The sequence below is a fragment of the Phalacrocorax aristotelis genome, chromosome 3, assembly GCF_949628215.1.
Source record: "Phalacrocorax aristotelis chromosome 3, bGulAri2.1, whole genome shotgun sequence".
Classification (NCBI taxonomy): domain Eukaryota; kingdom Metazoa; phylum Chordata; class Aves; order Suliformes; family Phalacrocoracidae; genus Phalacrocorax; species Phalacrocorax aristotelis.
In genome coordinates, this window is record NC_134278.1 from 108,150,384 (window position 1) to 108,170,690 (window position 20,307).

The 20,307-nt window shown below is 41.2% G+C and overlaps 1 protein-coding gene across 6 annotated transcripts in view; it reads left to right on the forward strand.

Moving 5' to 3' along the window:
* The window catches only part of EML4 (EMAP like 4), a 161,075-nt gene extending 154,180 nt beyond the window's left edge, over positions 1–6,895 (forward strand). For all 6 annotated transcript variants that reach the window (XM_075089015.1, XM_075089016.1, XM_075089010.1 and 3 more), the window contains 3 exons: positions 126–224; positions 4,594–4,724; positions 5,218–6,895. In XM_075089015.1, coding sequence (XP_074945116.1) covers positions 126–224; positions 4,594–4,724; positions 5,218–5,682 — 695 coding nt within the window. In that variant the 3' untranslated portion in view covers positions 5,683–6,895. The remainder of the gene's footprint in view (positions 1–125; positions 225–4,593; positions 4,725–5,217) is intronic.
* The last annotated feature ends 13,412 nt before the right edge of the window (positions 6,896–20,307 follow it).

A 20,307-nucleotide genomic window follows, 5' to 3' on the forward strand; every position in this document is an offset into this window, starting at 1 on the left:
TTCTACAATGTGATTCCAGATCAGTTTTAAGATGCATTTATTTACTGTATTAGCACCTTCCAAGAGCACATATGTAAATATAAAATTATATGGCATTACTCATCATTCACTTTGGTTTTTGACAGGGGACATTCCAAGTGGCTGTAAGCTGATCAGGAATCGTTCTGACTGTAAGGATATAGATTGGACGACATACACTTGTGTGCTAGGCTTCCAGGTGTTTGGTAAGCACCATTTAACTTGCTTTTGAGCTATTCACACTGTGTTTTTGTGTTTTCTTTTGCTTCAGTTTGTCATTAGAAATACACTGTTAACGATTATTGAAGATGGTGCTGAGATGACAGACCAAAGAGACTGACCACAATACTTGTCTGTGACACAAAGCGCCGAATGCTCTATAGACAATATATAATTGATTTCTATTTAGTCTTGAAGTTTGGGATTTGATTTTTCTGCTGTCATTTTAGGGTACCAATGTTGGAGGCACTGAAGCAAAAAGCTGATAGTTTAAAGTTCTCGTATCGCACATGTGCACTCTCCTTTGCTTACCTTGTTTTGGGATAGGAACGAGACTATGTGAGTGTAGGTATAGTTCATGACTTAAAATCGTGACAGCACTTTGATACCTGTAATTCATAGTAAATAATATACACTGCTTCTAAAGAGTAAAAATCCTATAAAGATTAAATAGATTATTTACCTAGTAGATTATTTTTTAAATGTGCAAAAAAATTAACAAAGCTGACAGATCCAATTTTAATAGTGCAGTTTGAGACTGTGGCCAGACAATTCAAGCTGCTGAAGGCAGCTCTGTTGGCGTTAAATGAAGAGCCCCTCTGTGAGGGGTTGAAAAGTATGGTTCAGCCTGGTAGTATTTTATAACCAAGTTGTATGAGCAGGATGCTGAATGTTTTGCTTCCATCACTGAGATCAGATACTTGCCCCTCTTCTTCATGTTGTTAGAAACATCAAAAGCAGGTAAATCAGCATATGCTTTAGAGGTGAGTTGAGGTCTACGAATCTTTTCTTCACAGCTACTATGAGTTCAACTCCAAATATCAGGCTCTATATGCAGGGTAGAAGAAAATTAGTTAAGTCTGAGTGCTTTCTACAGCTTCTGGCATCTCTCGTGCATGTTTTAGGACTGTCAAGCGCTTAATGAGCAAGTAGTCTTAAAGAATTGCAGTTGATTTGTGGGCTAACACTGGCACTCTCATGTGGCATATTGGTTGGGTGGAGGGCATTTGGTGCTTTATAACCAGGCTTGATTTCCTTTCTGGGTACCAAAAATCTGAGGCAGAGCAGGGAAAGTAAAGGGGTCAGAGAAGGAAGCTGACAGGTTGATAAACTGCATAAATATTTTTGAGTTGTTTGCAGCTTGAGGTTGGTAGCAGAAATAAAGGAGAGCATGCTGTTTCTGGAGCTGAATAGTGTTGCTTATTGTTAGTTTGATGAAAAGATTGGCTCCCGTTGACCTGAGAACTGTGAACTGGGTTGTGTACATGTTTGTTTTTATTCAGTCTGTCTGGGTGAAGTAGAGAGTGGATGGTTGTTTCCTCCTTGATGTTCTGTGCATGTAAGCCTAGGCTGGCAAGGAATTGGTTCACAGCAGTCGTTTCCTCACTGTCTTTGCTACTTCAACTAAAATAGTAGTGTAACACAAATGCCTTTTTTAAAATAGAGTATCAGAAGATTCAGGAAACACTAGCGAAAGTGAAAAGCAAAACTCTGACGCTAATATGACATCTTTCTTCAGGAGCAATGAAAACACTCTGTAAGGAGTGAATATTCCTTCTGGAATAGCCTTGGAGCTGAAGCCAGTTCGCAGTACTTAAATCTACCAGAAACCTGGAGGTAGCAGTCAGTGGCTCTGTGCTACTGAACTTTTACCACTACGTTTGGTGGTTGAGGAGACAGAATAAGGGGAGCAGCTCTCTGAATTCAGCACTTTCCCAGAAGAGTCCTTTACTCCTGACCTAAGGAGATGAGGTGTGGGAGTGCAGAAAGAGTTTGATTTCACATCTAGACCATTGGCTTTGTCTCTTTAACAGCTGTTAGATAAAAGCTACTGGTGACTGTGGCCAGGCTGGATATGAGCAGCTCCCATAACCACTGTTTTGAGAAGCCTTTTGACTTTTTGTTTTTAAAAAGTGGATAAGTTTGCTGATCCTGTCTGCATTCCCTTTTGGATTAATACAAACTTCAACCCCTCTGGATCAAGTTTAATTAGTCTCAACTGCTCTCAAAATTTTCAGTGTGCCAGAGGACTAGGGAGTGAAGTAGATAAAGCAGATCATGTGATGTTATTCTGGGGCAGAACAGAATATATTTAAACTTCCTAGCCAAGATTCATCATGCTTTAATTTTATATTGTCTGGCAGTCTGACACCCTTTGCAGAATCTTAAAATTATGGCTTGGTCTCAGACAAAGGCAAGTATTTTCCCATTAAATCAGACAGTGCAGCTAAGCCAAACTAGCAGATACTTGCTGCCCAACGGAGAAGTCTGGCTTTGACCCGAGGGTTAGCTGGCTCAGGGATCCAAATGAGCTGGGGGCTGCTCACTTTGATGTTCAGGAAAGAGGGTTAAGGTATGGGATTTTGGCTTTTGGGGATTGTGTTTTACTAATTTACCTCTGTGGATAGTGTGTCCATAGGCTCAGGCATTGCACTGTTGTCAGCAAAATAAAGAGGATGGAAATGTACGGTTCGGATGAGAACAGCATCGCTCCTTGTTGGCAGTTGATATCACTGTACTGGCTCAGCAGTGTCGTCAGTCTGCACCCCGAGCACTTGAACTCACTCTCTCGTTTACTGCACATTTCCCACACTTCAGTCTGAGCAGATTCCTGAGAGGCTTATCGCTGGCTAGTAGAACTTACTAAAATTGAAGTGCTGCTGTCATACCTAATAACCAAGTCATATTATTTTGTATTTTTGTTATTTTTTACAGTTATGAATAACTTGGTCATACTAACACCTTGGTTTTTTCCAGGTTTGCTTGACGCATTGAAAGCAAATCCTGCTGTCTTGTGACAAAGGGATGTCTTACTTTTAGAGCTGCTAAAGGAATTTGTGAACACAAAAGATGTTTAATAGGAGACACAGTCTTGAATATTAGTATTTTTAATCTTAAGTTAAAAAGAGGAGGAAATAGCATAGCTGTTTGGCACAGTCTGCCTAGGGTGGTAGCTGAAACTTCAGGAATCTGATTTGAAGTTCATTTACAAGTCCCACCTGATGACAGTTTTTTATATATGGAATGCAGGAAACAGTTAAAATTCATTCATTTTGAGCTACTTGAAAATTCTTACATAGTATATCTCTTTCAGAATGATTTCATTGATGGGAGAGCACTAAAATGTTTCTGAATACTTTCCTTAGCATTTCATGTCTTTATTTAGTAAATTACCTACAATGTAGCTTATTGGCATTGTAACAAGCTGCCTTTGTTATTCTTCGAAGAAAATAAAGTTCTTACTCCACCCACTGAAGAATGAAAAACACCAACTTTAAAGTTAAATGCGATTTGCCATTTTGCTTAAAAACAAGACGAGATAGTGTGGGAGTTTGACAAAGATAAGGCAATTCTAAGTCGGCATGTTGTGCTGTATAAAATAGTAGACAGCATGTGTTTTTTAAGTTAGTGATTGTAAGGGAGGAAGAAGATATCTTCATATCTGATAATGGAAATCCCTCTCAGTCAATCAGACACACAGTTTTTTGGAGTGGGGCCTTAAAATTGAGGGGGGGAAATTCCTCCTAACTCCTGAACTAATGAGAAACCCAAGTCTGAGCTGTAAAAATATGGTACCTTCAGCATAAATTAGTATCTTATAACCCTTTGCTTACCTTTTGTTCAGTTTTTCTTGCAGATGTGAATCATCAATTTAGTTATGGGAATCTCTAGGGTCTTTATATTTTGTTAAAACTTAGACCGGCCCCCTCCCCAGTTTGTTCAGTGCTTTTCATTCAGGGTATGTTGTTATTCTTTTGTCTAGACGTATCTGTGTCCTTCTTTTCACTTAAAAGCATATTGAATTGTACTTAAGCACTTGACAGCACTTATATCTATGAAACTCGCACAGGCTGGGTTTCTGTGCAAAGTATCATCAATCAGTTGTCTCCTTTGGATCATGCAAATACTCAGAATTGCTCCAGGTATAAAATAAAACCAAAAATCTCTGCATAATGTACGGTGCCTGGGCTTGTTCCATGTTTTAGCATCAGTCTTGCTCTTAAAATGTTTGTGTATGAATGAAAGTGTTAAATTAAGAGTTGCCAGTTTTAGCAGCAAACTTCAGATAAGCTTTAAACAAAACGGAGGTTTTGAACAGGAAACATACCAAGTCTGAGAAGTTATCCTGGCCAAGGCTGATGGTTGGGGGGGGGAGGGGGTGGGAGAGAAGCATTACACTAGCAAAATATTAATGACATTTAATGCAATGCATATTCCATTTTCCAGTTAAACATCTTATTTACCTTTTGTTAAGCTTGCCTTTTCTCACAGCTTCATAACCTTTTTTTTTATGGATTGTCTTTTAATTTGTTTCAAAAACTACCATCACTAAGTATCTGCTGTAATCTCTCCTAGGAGTCTGGCCAGAAGGATCAGATGGGACAGACATAAACGCCCTTGTCAGATCCCGTAACCGAAAAGTGATAGCAGTTGCTGATGATTTTTGTAAGGTCCATCTCTTTCAGTATCCCTGTTCCAAGCCAAAGGTAAGTCTAGAGCAGTCTAGTCTACGTGGTTATTTGTATTGCATGAAGCTTCCTTGCTGGACACCTGCTTCTAGCATGATCGTTTTGGAACCTAGCACCCAAATAGCTCATTTATGTCTGAGAACAGTGCTAGAGACAAAAGCATGGTTTTCCCCATTAAGTTTATATATAAAATAGAAAATATAAAATAATATACCTAAAGTGAAGTGGCAATAGTTATCCTTAAGTTCTGGAGCAGAGGCTTGATGCTTTCTGTTGGCTGGCCTTGGTGTTAAGTCCATTACTTTTTGCATAAAGATCTAAATCTGTCCCAAGTCACGAGCTTTAAGAAGAAAGGATGAATCGTGGGAGGAAACCTAATACAATTCTTTACTCTTATGTGAATAAAGAGCTCTTTTGAAAGGCTAAGCAAAAGTAGTAGTAGTTTTAGATTTTGTTATCATGTGCTCTTTTAGTCAAGCATGTGGTTTATCTTTCTGCTTGTTTTCGCTAGGCTCCGAGTCACAAATACAGCGCTCACAGTAGTCATGTGACAAACGTCAGCTTCACCCACAGCGATGGTCACTTGATTTCAACTGGAGGGAAAGACATGAGTATTATTCAATGGAAACTTGTGGAGAAGGTAACTCTTCCACAAAATGACATTGTCGTAGACATTGGTGCAACCAAAGTGCCCATCCCTGCCAGTGAAAATGCTGTACAGTCTTCTGCACCTCTCCCACAGCCTTTTAACGAAATGAACCAAAATGAAAGTGTAACTGGCAGCTCTCCAGCTTCTTTGGAGAGCAACTTGGAGCAGTCTGCGGAGGCTAGCGAAGAGCAAAGCGAGGAGCAAAGCGAGGGGAGCAGCCTGGATCCCGCCGAGCCGGGCTACGAGGAGCCCTCCAATGAGACAAGTGAGGAGCACAGCGAATCCACGGTCACTGAAGAGCAGCAAGATAACTCACCAGTGTCTTAACGCTCCCAGCTCAGGCAGTTGTTATTTTCCCTTGGTGTGCGTGCTTTCATTACAGGGTGAGGGTTCAAATAGGGAGAAGTGGCTGAGATTCATGACCACTCCGTCTTTTGAGTTTCGGTGAGATTTTTAGTCTGAGCTTCAGTTCAATGTGTGGAACCATCCCAAGGGCCTGGCTTGATGGTCTGTGTCAAGATCTGGTCACAGTTAGTAGTGGACATTACCATAGTTCCATTTCAGCTCTGAAATTGCTGTCAGGATGTGGCATGACATATATACTGGAAAAAAGGTTAGCTCTGAGGATTAGCTGAAGTAGACCACCTTAACTATGTGAAAGTGCTTTCTGAAAGAACTAAGCTGCTGGGAAGTGCTGAGCTGTTCCAGCTGGGGAGTACTGTGCTGCTTTTTCCAGGTGTGAAGACAAACAAACAAAAAAACCCAACCAAAAAGACCTTTGTAGGGCTGTTTTCCTTTGTTCTTAAGGAGAAAGGTAGAGGAAAAACAATGTAATGATGCCACTTGTATGGCGATGCCTTCTTGATCTAACACATATGCAATTTTCTAACACTACTAATTCCTAGCGGAGTCTAGATGTGCTTGCAGTGGGTCTGCCCTGGGTGCTGCTAGTTCTAAGGCAAATCCTGTCGAGGAATGGTGTCGGCTATTCCGTTTTCACAGACTAGTTAATAACAGACTAACCAAATACTGGCGTGTTTCACTTTTCATGACCTGAAAGCTGATTTCAACTGTAGGATGTAATTGTCTCTTCAAAGAATTGCTTGCCTAGAGTTTGAACCTTAAGAGAGTCTTCACAGTGACTTTTGATGCAAACAGCAGAGGAAGCGTGGCAAGAACACAGAAGTCAGATGGGCTCCAGAGTTAAACTTTAAGCCTTCAAGCAGAACTTGCTTCATCCCTAGTAGGAGAAATATAAATACAGTTAACTTAAATTATTAAATTGGTGCTTAGGATTAGTATGTTAAGTTGATTTTTCTTTTCTGAATTTTTAGCGGTATTTCTAAGAATTATTAAACTGCAATCTTTATGGTTTCCCCCGCTCCAGCTCCTTTAGCAGTTGTGATATAAGCATACAGTAATTTAGATGATGATGATGATGATGTGATTTTTTTTTTCTTTTCCTAGATTTGCTAATCTACTATTTTTGTGATTTTTCTTTTTCACCCCACCCCTCCCCGGGTTGCTCTAAGCCATGCAGCTCTCATGTGGCTATACCTGGCCAGTTACGGGATATCTTGGCATTTGTTATGCATTTGGAAAGTACTTTTTTACAAAGTTTGTCAGATAGCTACATTTTTTTTCTTAAGTGCATACGTTTCCTACTTTAAAAAGATACAGATTTACTGACAAATATCCATTTCCTATGTACTTGTTTATATGTTGATTACGTAGAATTTTCTTTTTTAACTTGCTGCATTGTGCTGGTATTTTAGTTCTTAGTTAGAATATCATGTTTAGAAACTTTGGATGAGTTCATAAGTCTTAATTGTGCAAGCGTTTACGTGATTGTGCCATTCCAAAGTGCATCAGAACTGTCATTCCCTTACTAGTGTCTTCTCAGGAGAAATGCTACAGATCAGGTATTTAGTCATCATTTGGAAAGATAAAAACAAATGGACTCCCAAAGGACATTTAGAACATTTATATATAGAATATATAAATATATATACACACACACATATATATATTAAAAAAAATATCCTCTTGTTTACAACAGTTCCAGAAAACCTCAAAGTAGTTCCCTTCAGGTGGAGGGAGATATGGATTCCAAGCAACCCATCTGTTTAAACTGTGCTCTGTACATAGAGTTTTACTGGAGAGCTCTAGTATGCCTGACTTGCAAATTTGCCAAATAGCAGCAATGGAAGATAAAGGTCAACTCACCAGAGTACTTGGTTCAAAATGAGGAATATGCTGTAGGTTTAGAAAATAATCTTAGTCAAGGAGAAAGGATTTTGGAGCTAACGAGGCACAGAGCTCTCTCTGTCATTTTTATGAACTCCACATAAGCAACACATTTCATTTTGGAACATCTGCCACCTGGGGTTGCCATGTAAAGTGAGAGTTATAGTTGTGATATTCTTGTGTTTGTAGTTCAGAAGACTCTACTAATATGCAAAAAGCCTTACAGCTTTCAATTGCTGGCAACTACTGTTTAACAAATAATTGAATCTGTGATAATGGATGGAAATGGGTGGGATTATGTAACTGTAGATGTTTTAGAAAAATAATTGTGAATGAATTATGATTAAGAGTGTTTCATGTGAAGATGTTTGAGCCATTTCTATCTATCATGCATTCCTGTCTCAAGGCAGAAAATTTTGAAGATTAAAAAAAAATAAAATCATCAAAATAACGTATTGCAGTGTCTTTCTTCATATCTGTTCTGGCTCCTTCTGTATATAAAGTGGATGCTGGTATCGCAGTTGCAGTGTCTGGGTCTTTGATCTAGGAAGAGTCTTTTTTAACATGCTTTTTTTGATAACCTCCCAGACTAAAAGTAATTGAATTCAGCGTCATGAATAATGCTGCACTCGTAAATATTTATCTTGTTTACTTTTTGAAAGTTTTATGACATTCCCCTTTTCCATCTTTGACCAATAGCCTACTGGCATTATCCTAGTGTAGCTAATTGCTGGGCAGCAGGGGATTACAAATAGGTATTTGTCCTGATGCAAAGTGCAGTCTCTACCATCCAGGGTTCTGCCAGAAGCTTTCTTCTGGAAGTCGTGTCAAAAGTACAAGCCTATTTTGGATATAATGTCTTAAATACCATGATGCTTCCGCATTCCTGGTGTAGTGTCTGTCCAATTGCAGATGCAGAAGGTCACAATATGCTTAACATATTCCTTGTGAAAGAATCTCAGCTTTTAAAAGGCTTTGAATCATTTCCGTTTCTTGCAGCTGGTTTTTGTCCTTCACAAAAGGGGAGGGTGGGGTGGAGAAGAAACAAACCTGCAAAACAGACAAATACCCTATGTTTGTCCTTGCTTAAAAGAAAAACAAACAAAAAAAACATCACTGCCACCCCCTGAATTTGACTGGAAACCTCAATGACTCTTCCACCAAATTGTCAGGAGAATGACGCTGCTACAACTCGAGCGACAAGCAGATGTCCTGGTTGGTCATGCTGTGCTGTTTCCAGCACGCCCACAGCACGATGTACGCTTTTCACTGGGCGCAGCTGTGCAGTGGTGTGCTTTTCTAGGCTCTGCTCCCTTTCTCTCCAAGTTCAGCACAGGGCTTTTGCTACTGCCTCTTCTGCTGGGACGCTCTAAGCAGGAGCCTTCCTGAAGAGCTTGTAAGCTGGTCTTCTGTGAGCCTCCTTCATGGTGGAGGCAGGATAGGTCTCCAGATGCCCCCCCCACCCCCCCCTTATTTGGGACAGCAGCATCTGCTGCCTGCTTAAGTAGTTGCAGGGATGGTATTTGTCATGTGGAGCTGAAGTTCAGGGTGGAAGATCCACTGAAGCCATAAAACTGTACCAACATCCCATTTTACGTGATGGAAACTTGAATTTAAAGTTCTTCATTAAAATGTTTGTTTAGTTTGCATAGTAAAACATGTGAACGTTAGGAAACACCCAGCGTATAGATTCTTGGACTATGTGTCCATATTGGGTGCATGTCATGCAAAGTGATATTAATTGGGTTTTACACATAAAGAGCACTTTTCAGGATAGGACAAAAAAATTTAGTTGTTTTTTTTTTCCCCCTCCATAGAAGTTCCCGGATAGGTGGGGATGGGGCTGGAGGTGGGGATGGGTAATGATGAACCAAGCATTTCTTTGGTTTGATTTTACTGTAATTCTCATTATAAATAACAAGTACTGGTTTTTGCATATGATGCCTGTCAAGTTCCAGCCTCTTACTTTTTTAATCATCCCCGGAATGCATAGATTCTGGCTTTGCCTCTGAAAATAAGGGAAAAACTAAACTTTGATGGTTATATTGATTGCAGTCTACACTGAACAGTATGTTGTATTTTCTACTTTGTGCTTCGCCCCATAAGATGTGTTACACCCCCATGTATTTCCTTCCGTTCAGTGCAGGATTTCAGTTGAATCAGGATAAAAGTAAGTAGAAGGTCCTCGTGAAATTTGAGCTTGGCCAGAGCCAAACGAACTAATTCTCCTTTCCGCTGCGTCATGCCAATAAAATGTTGGTTCCTGGCAATGAAAGGATTAATATTACATGAGATGGATTTTATTTGCGCGATATTTGTGCTGGTTGTTTGCTCTCCTTCTGAGCAAGTCCGAGCCCATTGCTTAATCTTTGTTCTGACAGATGTTTTATGTACTAATACTTTAATCAACTGAGAATGAAAAACTGCTTACGGTAGGATTATACAATTTAGAAGACTGGGCAGTGTACGCATTTTAATGCATTTAATGTATGTGGAGGCATCTGTGTGTGCATACACATATACAAACATCAAACAGATATGGCTGCTCAAGGCCATCTTTGTTGTTGTTTGAAAGAGAAATGTGGATGACTTCATGCCACAGTGAATTAAGAAGGTTTAGGAGCAGAGGGGAAAAAGGTTTTCCCAGCAGGATGGCAAGGTGAGAAGGCTGGGAGAGGAGGCACAGTGGTGGGACGGCGGTTGTACCAGAGCTGTGTTTCCTAGGCTGGGATCCTGGTACCCTACTGCGTGCGGGTCTGGCTGTGCCCCCAGATGGGATGGGCTAAGCAGAAGGTCCTGACGTGCCCTAAAGGTTAAAGTTTCCTAAGTGATATTTCACAAATGCAAGACGTTTTCAGATAAATGAAAAGCCCCCTCAGAGATCTACCAACCTTATTACCTTAAACTTGCTCAGTTACCTTAAACTAAGCGTGGGCTTCCGATTCCTCTTTATAAAGAGAGAAAAACTTCAAATTGGGAAGCTTGGCTGTCTCCTGGCATGGCTGGGCATGTTACAGGAGCCCTGGGGGGGAGGAGTTGAGAGACTCCAGGGGATGGATTCTTGCTGCCATTGAAAAAGGAGAAAAAAAATAAAAGAAAAACCTCCTGATACTGTACTTCAGGCACTGTGTCAAAATGGCTAAAATGATCTTAAGGAAAGAAGGGGACATCACCACTGGATAATTTTAAAAAATTTGCTCTTTTCCCCACCCAACCCCCCAACTCTCCCCCCATGAAATCACTTTCTATTAGGTTCTGCCTGTATGCTAAACCCTACAAGAGCTTTCACTTGTGTTAGAAATACTGGGTGGTTGTAGGGTGGTTTTGAGAAACACGTTAATGAAGATTTTGGCTGGGTTTCATTTTTAATAAGCAATTTTAGAAAACTCATTTTCTTCCAAAAAGGTCCACTAACAAACCAAAATCTGGAAAGAGTCTACGTCCTCCAGGGATACATGTGTCCCTGTGATTTAAGGTGGTGAGTTTTTGCAGCCCAGTATCCCCTTCAGAGGGGATCTCCAGGCACTTCCCAGCCCTCACCAGACAAGTGATGTCCTGTGTAGTCAGGAAGGTCCCCTGCCTTGGCAGCAGCCTCTGTTGCCTACCTCTGTGTATGTCACATTACTTTGCTCTGCGATAACCACCACGCTTTGTTGGTTCTTTGGGACGGCTGTAAAATACACTTCCTATAAATTCTTAAAGACTGTCTGAATTATAAGCAGTTACATTGTCCCAGCTTTATTTTTTTTTATAAAGTGCCTTTAACTTGCTTTTTCTAGGATGTGCTTTTGTATGGTGAGCCAAATATATACTCCAGATAGCTTTTGAGATACTGTATTCCCTATTGTGGGATGTTTCAGCAATTCGATGTTTCTGTCATTCGTCATTTGTTTCGCAAGTTGACCTTGCTCTGAATCCTTCCTGTCATGCAGCCCGCTCTTCGTCCTGTGTACGTCCCTGCCCTCCCAGGCTAAAAGCAAGAGGTGACATTTGCTTTTAACGCTGCTTCAGAATTTATTTCAGCTTCCTTTAAATACACAATCTTGTCATTCCAGTTAGTGTCTCTCTGTGTGTCCATCCCCTTTTTTCCCCTCCCACAGCTCTCAAACAGGAGATCAGTCCCTGTACTGGCAAGAATTTTTCCTTTTAGTCTCAGTTAAGTCCATTCACACCTTCCTATGCATCTGTAACTGCATAGAGGAGAATCACAGGGAATGAAAATCATAAGTTGTTTGCATCAGACAAGCGAAAACATCTTCAAAAGCTATCTACTATGTAAGTACCAAAATCCCTAGTATTTTGTATTCTATAAATGAGCGTCTGGTGTTGTGCAAACACTGGCAGTAGAATTGGGAACGTAACTATTTATGTCTTAGGTAAAAGGAACTTGGAACAAACTTGGTGTTACTGCTACATCAGAGGGGCCTGGAGCCTCGCCTCATAGCTCAAGAAAACAAAACAAAACAAAAAATAAAACAAAAAACCCCCAACCGCTAAAGCTTTTGCTTTAGCAAGGCAGACAGAAAAAAGGTTTTCAATTTGACAGCAAAAGAAGAGGGAGTAAGCAGAGCTATGGAGTCTTGTGTGTGCAGAGGAGGTAACTGTATGCCAAACTCACTCTCACTACATTTCTTCTGGTCCAGGGGTGGGTAAGAGCTGTCCTCCTGCTGCGGTGGGCACTCTCTTTTCTAGTGACGCTGCAGATTCTACCATAGGCAGAATTTCAGTGGAAAACCTTGTTTTCAGCATTACATTGGTTAGAATTTTTCTTTAAAGGGTTGGACCATGCAGAATTAACACTGGAGAGAGCAGTCAAAGTCTTGTCCATACACAGGTACCCAGCACTGTTAATGCTAAACAGAGATTTGTCATGCATGTTTAATGTGAAATGGCTGTAGTACACACAGGGCACTTGAAAGGATCCCATTTCCCCCAAGTTTGGCAAATGGAAAACTAAATGTCGATTGAGCCTGGGAAGCTGTGTTTCTATGTGTCAAGAGTTGCAATGCATTTTTTTTTTTAGATTGATTCACAAATCAGGACATATGCAATCCTGTGGATTTTCTGCCAGCTGGGAGGGAAACAGATGTGAAGCATTTTAAACTTTAAAAAAAAGCATACCTAGGAGGGATTTTTCAGGACAGATGTCTGTTCCACCTTTTGCCAGGACCATGCGGATTTGCTTATGTTATATTTTGTGTGTGTATGTACACATTAAGTTCTGCTTATATTGGAGTATTTTGAATTAGACTCAATAATTCTCTAGGAAAAAAAAAAAAACGAACACCACAAAAAAACCCAAACCAACAACGCCACAAATAATTATCTTCCAGATTACTCTATCAGAGGCCTTCCTAGAGTTGTGCCTCTGAAACATCCTTCCCTGAGTAGGCCTCTTCCTCTAATAGAATTATTTTTTCAGTTCTACATAACGGTTCAAAATGTTTTTTCTCTCTTACGAATGACTGTCTCCCTAGACATCAAAGAAGGGAACGGCTGCAACTCCCATAGGCCTCCTGTCTTCTGAAAGTTTTGGCTAAGACCGCAACTGCCAAGACACAGCCACCCTGGGCTGACATTGCAATTACAGACTAAATAGGGTTGGCTGTGTATGTACGTAGATGCATATACTTCAGGGGTCGGCGGGAGGCAGCTGTGCAGGGCTCTCCTGCCTGCAGCGGCTTCAGAGCACCGTCAAGGCTGCCCTGTTTTGGTGAGCATGGCGCTTTGGCACATCACTGTTACCAACCCGTGTGGTATTCCTGGAGCAGTTTCTCTTCCTCAGATTGCTTTATCCCTGAGTGTTTCCAGTTTAGCGGCAGCACGCAGGCTATCACAATCTATTAATTTCTCAGAGAGGAGGGGAACAGGTTTTTATATGCAGCATTCTCGTCTGCTAGGCTGTATCCCACTTTTGGGTCCCGAATTATTGCCAACTACAATATCTCCCCACTGCATGCATTATCTCCCCAGAATCACCCTGTAGGAATGAATCCTAACCCTACAGCAAAGAGCAGAAAGGATTTTGGTGCATAGGGGGAGGGCTGCAGATGGGGAGAGCTGCCATAAGTGACTTGCTTGACGGTCCAGCTTTTTTGCTGAATTGAAAATGTTTCTGGAGACTTGTCTTGCTGTAAATCATGGGAATCGGCTCCCGAAGTTTAGGCTAGGTACATCTGCATGAAGTTGTATGTGTAGAGAGCTTGGCCTGGGGGTACTATGCTCTGTGCACATGTTCCTGCTGCACATCTGTCGTGCTGTGCCTCTGGAAAATATGTATTTAATGAAACAAGGGGAATGAATATCATGTGTGCAAAGGAATGGGCAAGTTTTGATCAGCCCAAAATGCAACTCTCTTGTAATCCTTAACCTGATGTGTTTGTTTTCCCTTGTTCCTTCAGCTGTTCAAAGGCCCTCCATCAGGTTTATTCCTGGTAGTTCTCAAGAAGTTCCAGTTCAGAGTCATTTTCAGGGCAGAGCTGCATTTAAACAGCAATAAAATGCCCTATTGTTTTCTCCTGTGATCCAAAATTGATCAAGCTACCGCTGATGGTTTGACAAAACATTACAGTAGTGAGGTGGCATGGTTACTGAATATAGGAGTGAGGAAAAGCCAGTTCTACATAGTAATGGCAAATAAAAGCCACGTGCAGTAAAGGCATACCATTTTTTGTACAGGTATGTAGACATGACAACTTGCTTCAGCTGAGTAACACTGATACTTGTTTTTCGTTGACTCTCATGCACTAACCAATGACCATATATGAGGATAATGGCAATTCTTGCCTCCTGACTTGTCATGCTGCATAGAAACTTACGACTTTTTGTTGATGTTCGTTTGGAAAAAAAAAACCTCCTTCCTTTCTTATCATGAAGACACTGAATATTTTGTTTGCTCTAAATTATTTGGTGCCTCTAAAATTTACTTGGTCCTGCTGCCATGGTTCTAAAAATTGATAATAAAAAAACCCTGTCTTGACTGAAGTTACATACCTGAACAAGGTCTAATGAATATTCACTTGGAATAGTCACACTGCTGAGAGTGTTGCATCCACCTTGCATTTTGTTGCAGGGTATCCCAACAAGCTTCTTTATGGGAAGGAAATTTTACACCAGGCAAATTTTAAGCTAGCATTAACAAATATTCACATGAAAAATTTTACAGGTACAAATTTAAGCTTTGAAGTGGAAAGGTGACTCTGAAAGTTGGTTAAGGAAGGAAAGATGTAGTCTTATATGACTGATACAACAAAAGAAGGGGATCCTACCATGGAATTTTCTTAATCATAACAGACAAATGGTCTCCGAGCACTGGTATAGGTAGCAGAATTAGTTCTGTAGTGAACGTATTCTAGGAAATAAAGATACTTTTCTTGACTAATTTGAAAACTGGAAGGAGGGAGAAAGCTGCAAAAGGGGATTTGCATGGATGGGTCATCCTACTTTTCTTAGCAAAGGCGTGTGCTCACCACTACAGTGCATTGCAGGCTAGGTGGTGGATTTCACAGAATCACAGGTTGGAAGGGACCTCAGGGATCATCTAGTCCAACCTTTCTAGGAAGAGCTCAGTCTAGACAAGATGGCCCAGCAGCCTGCACAGCCAACTCTTAAAGGTGCCCATTCTCATTCTCTAAATTACAATAATTTGGCCTTTTGAAAGGGTCTTTTATATTCTAGTAGAGAAAAGGCAACAGGAAGTATGTTGTGCAATGCTTTGTCAAAATTTGTTACAAAGCAGACTTTCCTAAAGGATTTTCCCTGATGCTTATTTTTAACCAATTTTTCCCAGTGCTCTTTTTTTCCTAGTGCCACTAGAATCACCTCTGACCACCGCCTCAGTATAAATTAAAGCTCAATTGATATCTAGCTGTGTTGCTGCCTTTATTGCCGGCAGGTGAAAAAATCTGCCTGGATGGAAAGATGCTCATACCTCCCAACTTAGAACACTAAAACTCCTATACCCAATGAAGAGAGGAAGATATGCAATGAGACACTTTTATTTCTCATGTTGGAGCTAGTGTAAGCTAGTGGGTATCTTGAGAAACCCTACAGCTTTGCAGAAATGTCGACAAAGAAATTTCAGATAAATTTTTTTAGATTTTCCCCCTTTTTTCTTGGAATGACTTTATTAATTTACAGTATCTTTGTTGTAGCTGCAATTATCTAAGTTGGCTCGGTGTAGCCTTATGCTAAGACTGAAACTAAACAGTGCTGCACAGTTGCTTTTTAACTTCGGGAGTGTTTCCCAAAAATATATCCTGTTCTGCATATATGTTTCATGATGCTTATTTTTATTTTCTCATTCACTTGCAGAACATCTGGTATTTCTCTTTGCTGCAGGTAGAAGCTAATTATTTAGTCTCTCTACCAAAACTTTGACCCCATGGTGAATGGTATCAATCATCAGGAACCCTAGTCTGGGCAGTGGCCAAAAAGGTGTGTGTTTCTTTTTCACCAGAGTAGACTGTGTGCCTCTGGCAATAGGAGTTTGTGTCTCAAAAGCATTTAGAGATCAATTTTTGTTGGTGGTTTTTGTTTTGTTTTTAATTAACAAGTTGCATTTTGATGTAACTGGCCTATAAGGCTCAGGTTTAACGTGCTTATTTTCTGGGAAGGATTTCCTAGCACTGACAATGTTTTGTTGCCACGTTGGCTTGTGAGCAAATGCTTCTCTCCAGCTCAATCTCTGTGTTGCAAACAGCTTCACCAAGAAATTGTGAAGGACAAGTGGAATTCCACAAAATGCCTTCAGCAATGTATTAAATCAAAGGTATTGATCTCCTCTTTGCAGAAAATGAAAAACCATTACACTGGTGAAATGCAGGTGTCAGACCCTCGCATGGAACTTCTTGCTGCTGCAGTCTCTACTGCGTGTGCAGTGTGGGTCCAAGGCACTCCACAGTGAGCAGCTGCACCCAGCCGCCATGCGGGAGGCTGAACTCTGCCCTGTAAATTAGACTCAGCTGCTCGATCTGATAATCCATAATATGGAACCAAATGTTTGTATTAGTTTGAAATTTTCTTTGTATATTATGCCTCTAATGCCCAAGTTGCTTGCTTTCAGCTTTTTCACTGAAGGAGGAAGTGGACTTTCTAAATCAAGTGATACACCCATGTGTCCATGTGCCTCCATGAAGCTGTGATGGTTTGTACGAGCTCTGGGTGAAGAGGCTGGAGCTGATGCTGGGTGAAGAGTCCTGCACAAAGTGGGGTCAGGGACCGTCCTACCCGTGCTTTGACCCTAGTCAGCTCCAGTTACCCTCTGGGCTGGTGGGGCTTTTCGTTGCCCTGCTCTCGGAGGTGGCCCTCCTGTGGTGATGGCTTTTGCAGCATTAGCTATATGGGCTTACCCTGAGCTCCACAATACTGCAGTGAATGTCAAAACACTAGGGATATGACTCAGATGCTTGTGCCAGATACATGAAAAGAACAAAAAATAAACCCTCTAGAAGGAGGGGAAGGCCTGCATGCATGCTTAATTGAAAAAGAATCAAGCATTTAAAGTCTTTCTGGGAAAAACAAGCCTAAACCTTAAGCTAAAATACCTTACAGCCATTTTGAAAGCCATTCCCTTCCCTCCAGCTGATATAACAACGGGAATCTGTTTCCAGCCCCATCCCTCTTTTATCTGTTTCCCTTCAGTAAAGTCTGAAGAAAGTATTTCCACTCCCTCGCCCTCCTTAAACCAGGAGGCTGCCTGATATCCCCTTGGTCTGGGGAAACAGAATGAGAATTGCCATGGGATGACTTGTTCCGTTACAGATGTACACAGCTACTTATCCCCAGGACACAGGGTACTGAAAGGTGACAGTTCTCTACATGCCTGTGACTGCCTCAAAACCCAGTCTGAAATATGTATATGCTGTGGGAGAGAGGCATGAAGTTTTTAAGCACACATCTTTGAAAATATGAGAGCTAAAGAAGAATTGGGTCACATCTGACTGCTACCATCTGGCCCACTTCACTCCAAGATTACCCAGGAATGTATTTCACATGTGCCTTTGGAATAAGATTGTGAGCTGCCAAAAAGAAAATATTTTACAGCTGAGCATTGTATTTTGCTCTGAGCAGTTCAAATGCAATAACCCAAGAAGGAGGATTCCACCGGAGGGTATCACGCAGGCCGTTCAGGCTCAGCCCTTTTGTTTTGTCTGCACAGTGTTGTAAGACGGGACTCCTTGTTGATTGCTGGATTGGGTTTAAACGTCCTTGGCTGGGACAACAGCTTCCCAACGGAGAGCGATCTTTTAAACCAGAGTCCTGGGTAGGCGGCTGACCTTGTGTTAAACTGGAGTCTCGGCTTAAATAAGGCAGCTGACCTTGTGCAAATGGCGCCTCAGGAGCGCCAGTGGGGAGGGCTGCGGCTGAGTGGAGACACCTCGGATGGAGGCTGGAGACATCAGAGTCCTGCTCCCAACTCAATGGGGAGGCTTTCACCAAAGGGCTTCACCCTTGTGTCTCCGTTTCCCTGCATGTAGAATGAGGGCATCTCACTTCTGTAAAACTGAGGTGTGCTGCCCTGCCAGAAATATGTGTATCTATCTGTAATATTTATATAAAGATAATTATTATTTAATAATGTTTTAAAACATGTAAAAATACGTGTTGTGGTGATGATGATATTTACTTGAAAAGATGTACAAATTTCTCCATGGCAAACTGGCATGTGGGCCAGGCACTTACATGATGAAAGGGCATGTTGCGCCTGTTGTACTTGGGCTGAAGTAGGTTCATTCCAGGCGGCATGAGAAACCGTTCTCGGCAAAATGGGAAATGTGAGGGACAGCAGCACTTCCCTTTGCCTCCATCTGGGCATCCTGTAAGAGGAATGGGACCTTTTTGAGAATTACTCTAACCAGGATGGAGTTAATCTCTCTCTGTCTCAAGCAAGGTTTGCAGGACCAGAGAGCTGAGCCAGTTGTGGAGGTTTCATTTCTTGCAGCATGCGGGAGATGGTGGGATGCTGAGGTTAATGAAACATATAGGCTTTCTGAGGGATGCTGGGATAATGCTGAGAAGGGGGTGGGAGGCCATCCTTCCTTTTTATTATTTTAATAATTGGAATCATCCACAGGTCAAGTTCAGTTTTCTCTTAATTATTTTAGGTTTTCAGTGAGGGGAGTTCTGCTTTTTAAGCCTTGAAAAACAGGCACTTTCATTTACCTGTAGGGTATGAGCTGTGTCACACAGAGTGCTGGATGAAACTGTGTGCAAGTACGCAACACTTGCTAGCTGGAGCCACCTGTCCCAGTAGTTCAGGTTGCTTTTGGTAGCAGTTGCTACAGTAGTTGTATGGCAGACAAAGGGTTCAAGTTGCTGCACCTTTGTGTTTCATCCCTCTTAAACTTGACTGGTTTTAACCAAAAAAGAAAAAGCAACTAATGAATCATGCTAATTTCTACCACTGCAAGGGTCTGTTTGCCGTATTTGGAAACATTTACTAAGCAGCTATGAAATCTTGTTTGTTCTGGGAACAGAAGGATTTGATAACTTTTGCGCTGCTGTCCATACTTGTAGATTATAAAAGGCTCCAAATACCAGCAGTGAAAGTGGTGTTTCATGGCTTTGCTGAGGCAAGAATCAGAATAGTTCAGAATAATCCATTGAATTATTTTTGATCCACTCTGCCCTTTTCTACTAGTCTAAAGATAGGCTGTGATTTTCATAATGTCAATTAATCTCAGCTTTCTCTCAAACACGCCCAAGGAAGAAGACACCACTGAGCAGCAAATAGACTTTACCTCAGACTGTGTTTTCCTGGGAATGTCTGTGCTCCACCCCGACAGTCTGTGTGAGCCAGTTGTTCATAACCACGGGTAGTGCTCACCAAGAAAAGGGACTGAGGTTTCTGCAGTCTGGGTATCATTTTCTGGGAAATCTTGTTCTACAAAACACCTGTTGTTGGGTGTGTTGAAGGTTTAAGAATTCATTTTTTTTTTTAAATTGACACTTCTCAATTTTTCCTTTGTGGTCTCAGAGCAACATCTACAGCATGGGAACATCATCCTAGCCAGGGAAATGCTTTCCCTACCTTAACACTGGGTAATGCTTAATCTCTGTTTGAGCTATCAGGGAACTTCTTTCTGCCCCCACCCTCTCTCAGCCTAAATCTCCCTTGGAACATCAGTTAAAGCATTTAGGGAGTGAAAACTTGTGTTTCTCATCTCTGTTCATATCTAAAGCCATTTTCAGAGCCCACAAGCAGAGTTTTCACCTCATATCTCTTCAGGAAGCTGTGAGGCGTATAAAGATTTCAGCTCAAGTTTTCTGGGGTCAGTAGGTGCCTTTCATCTGAAATACAGAAGATGTTCCTGGCCCTGTGTGATGTGTTCACTTCAACAGGGAATTTAGATTTTCTCTTGGTGGGAAAAAAATTAAATCCTATAAAGCAGAGTTTGAAATACACATGATTTTTTTTTCTTTTTTTTTTTCCCCTCCTCCATTCTTGGGCATCTCTAGAGTAGTTTGGACATATTTTTGTCACATTTTCTTCTTCCATTTGCACACACCTTGTTATGTGCTAAAATCTAGAGCACATGTAACAGTATGATGTACTCACCTATAAGTGTGGGGCTTTGTGAATGGCAGAGCCATGTCAACTTTACAAAGAACGTAATTAGTTCAGGCTCTTTTATAATCTTCCCCTCTGTTATTTCATATGCTTTCCTTGCACCCTCTCAGAGAGGGTGTGTTATACCACCAGTA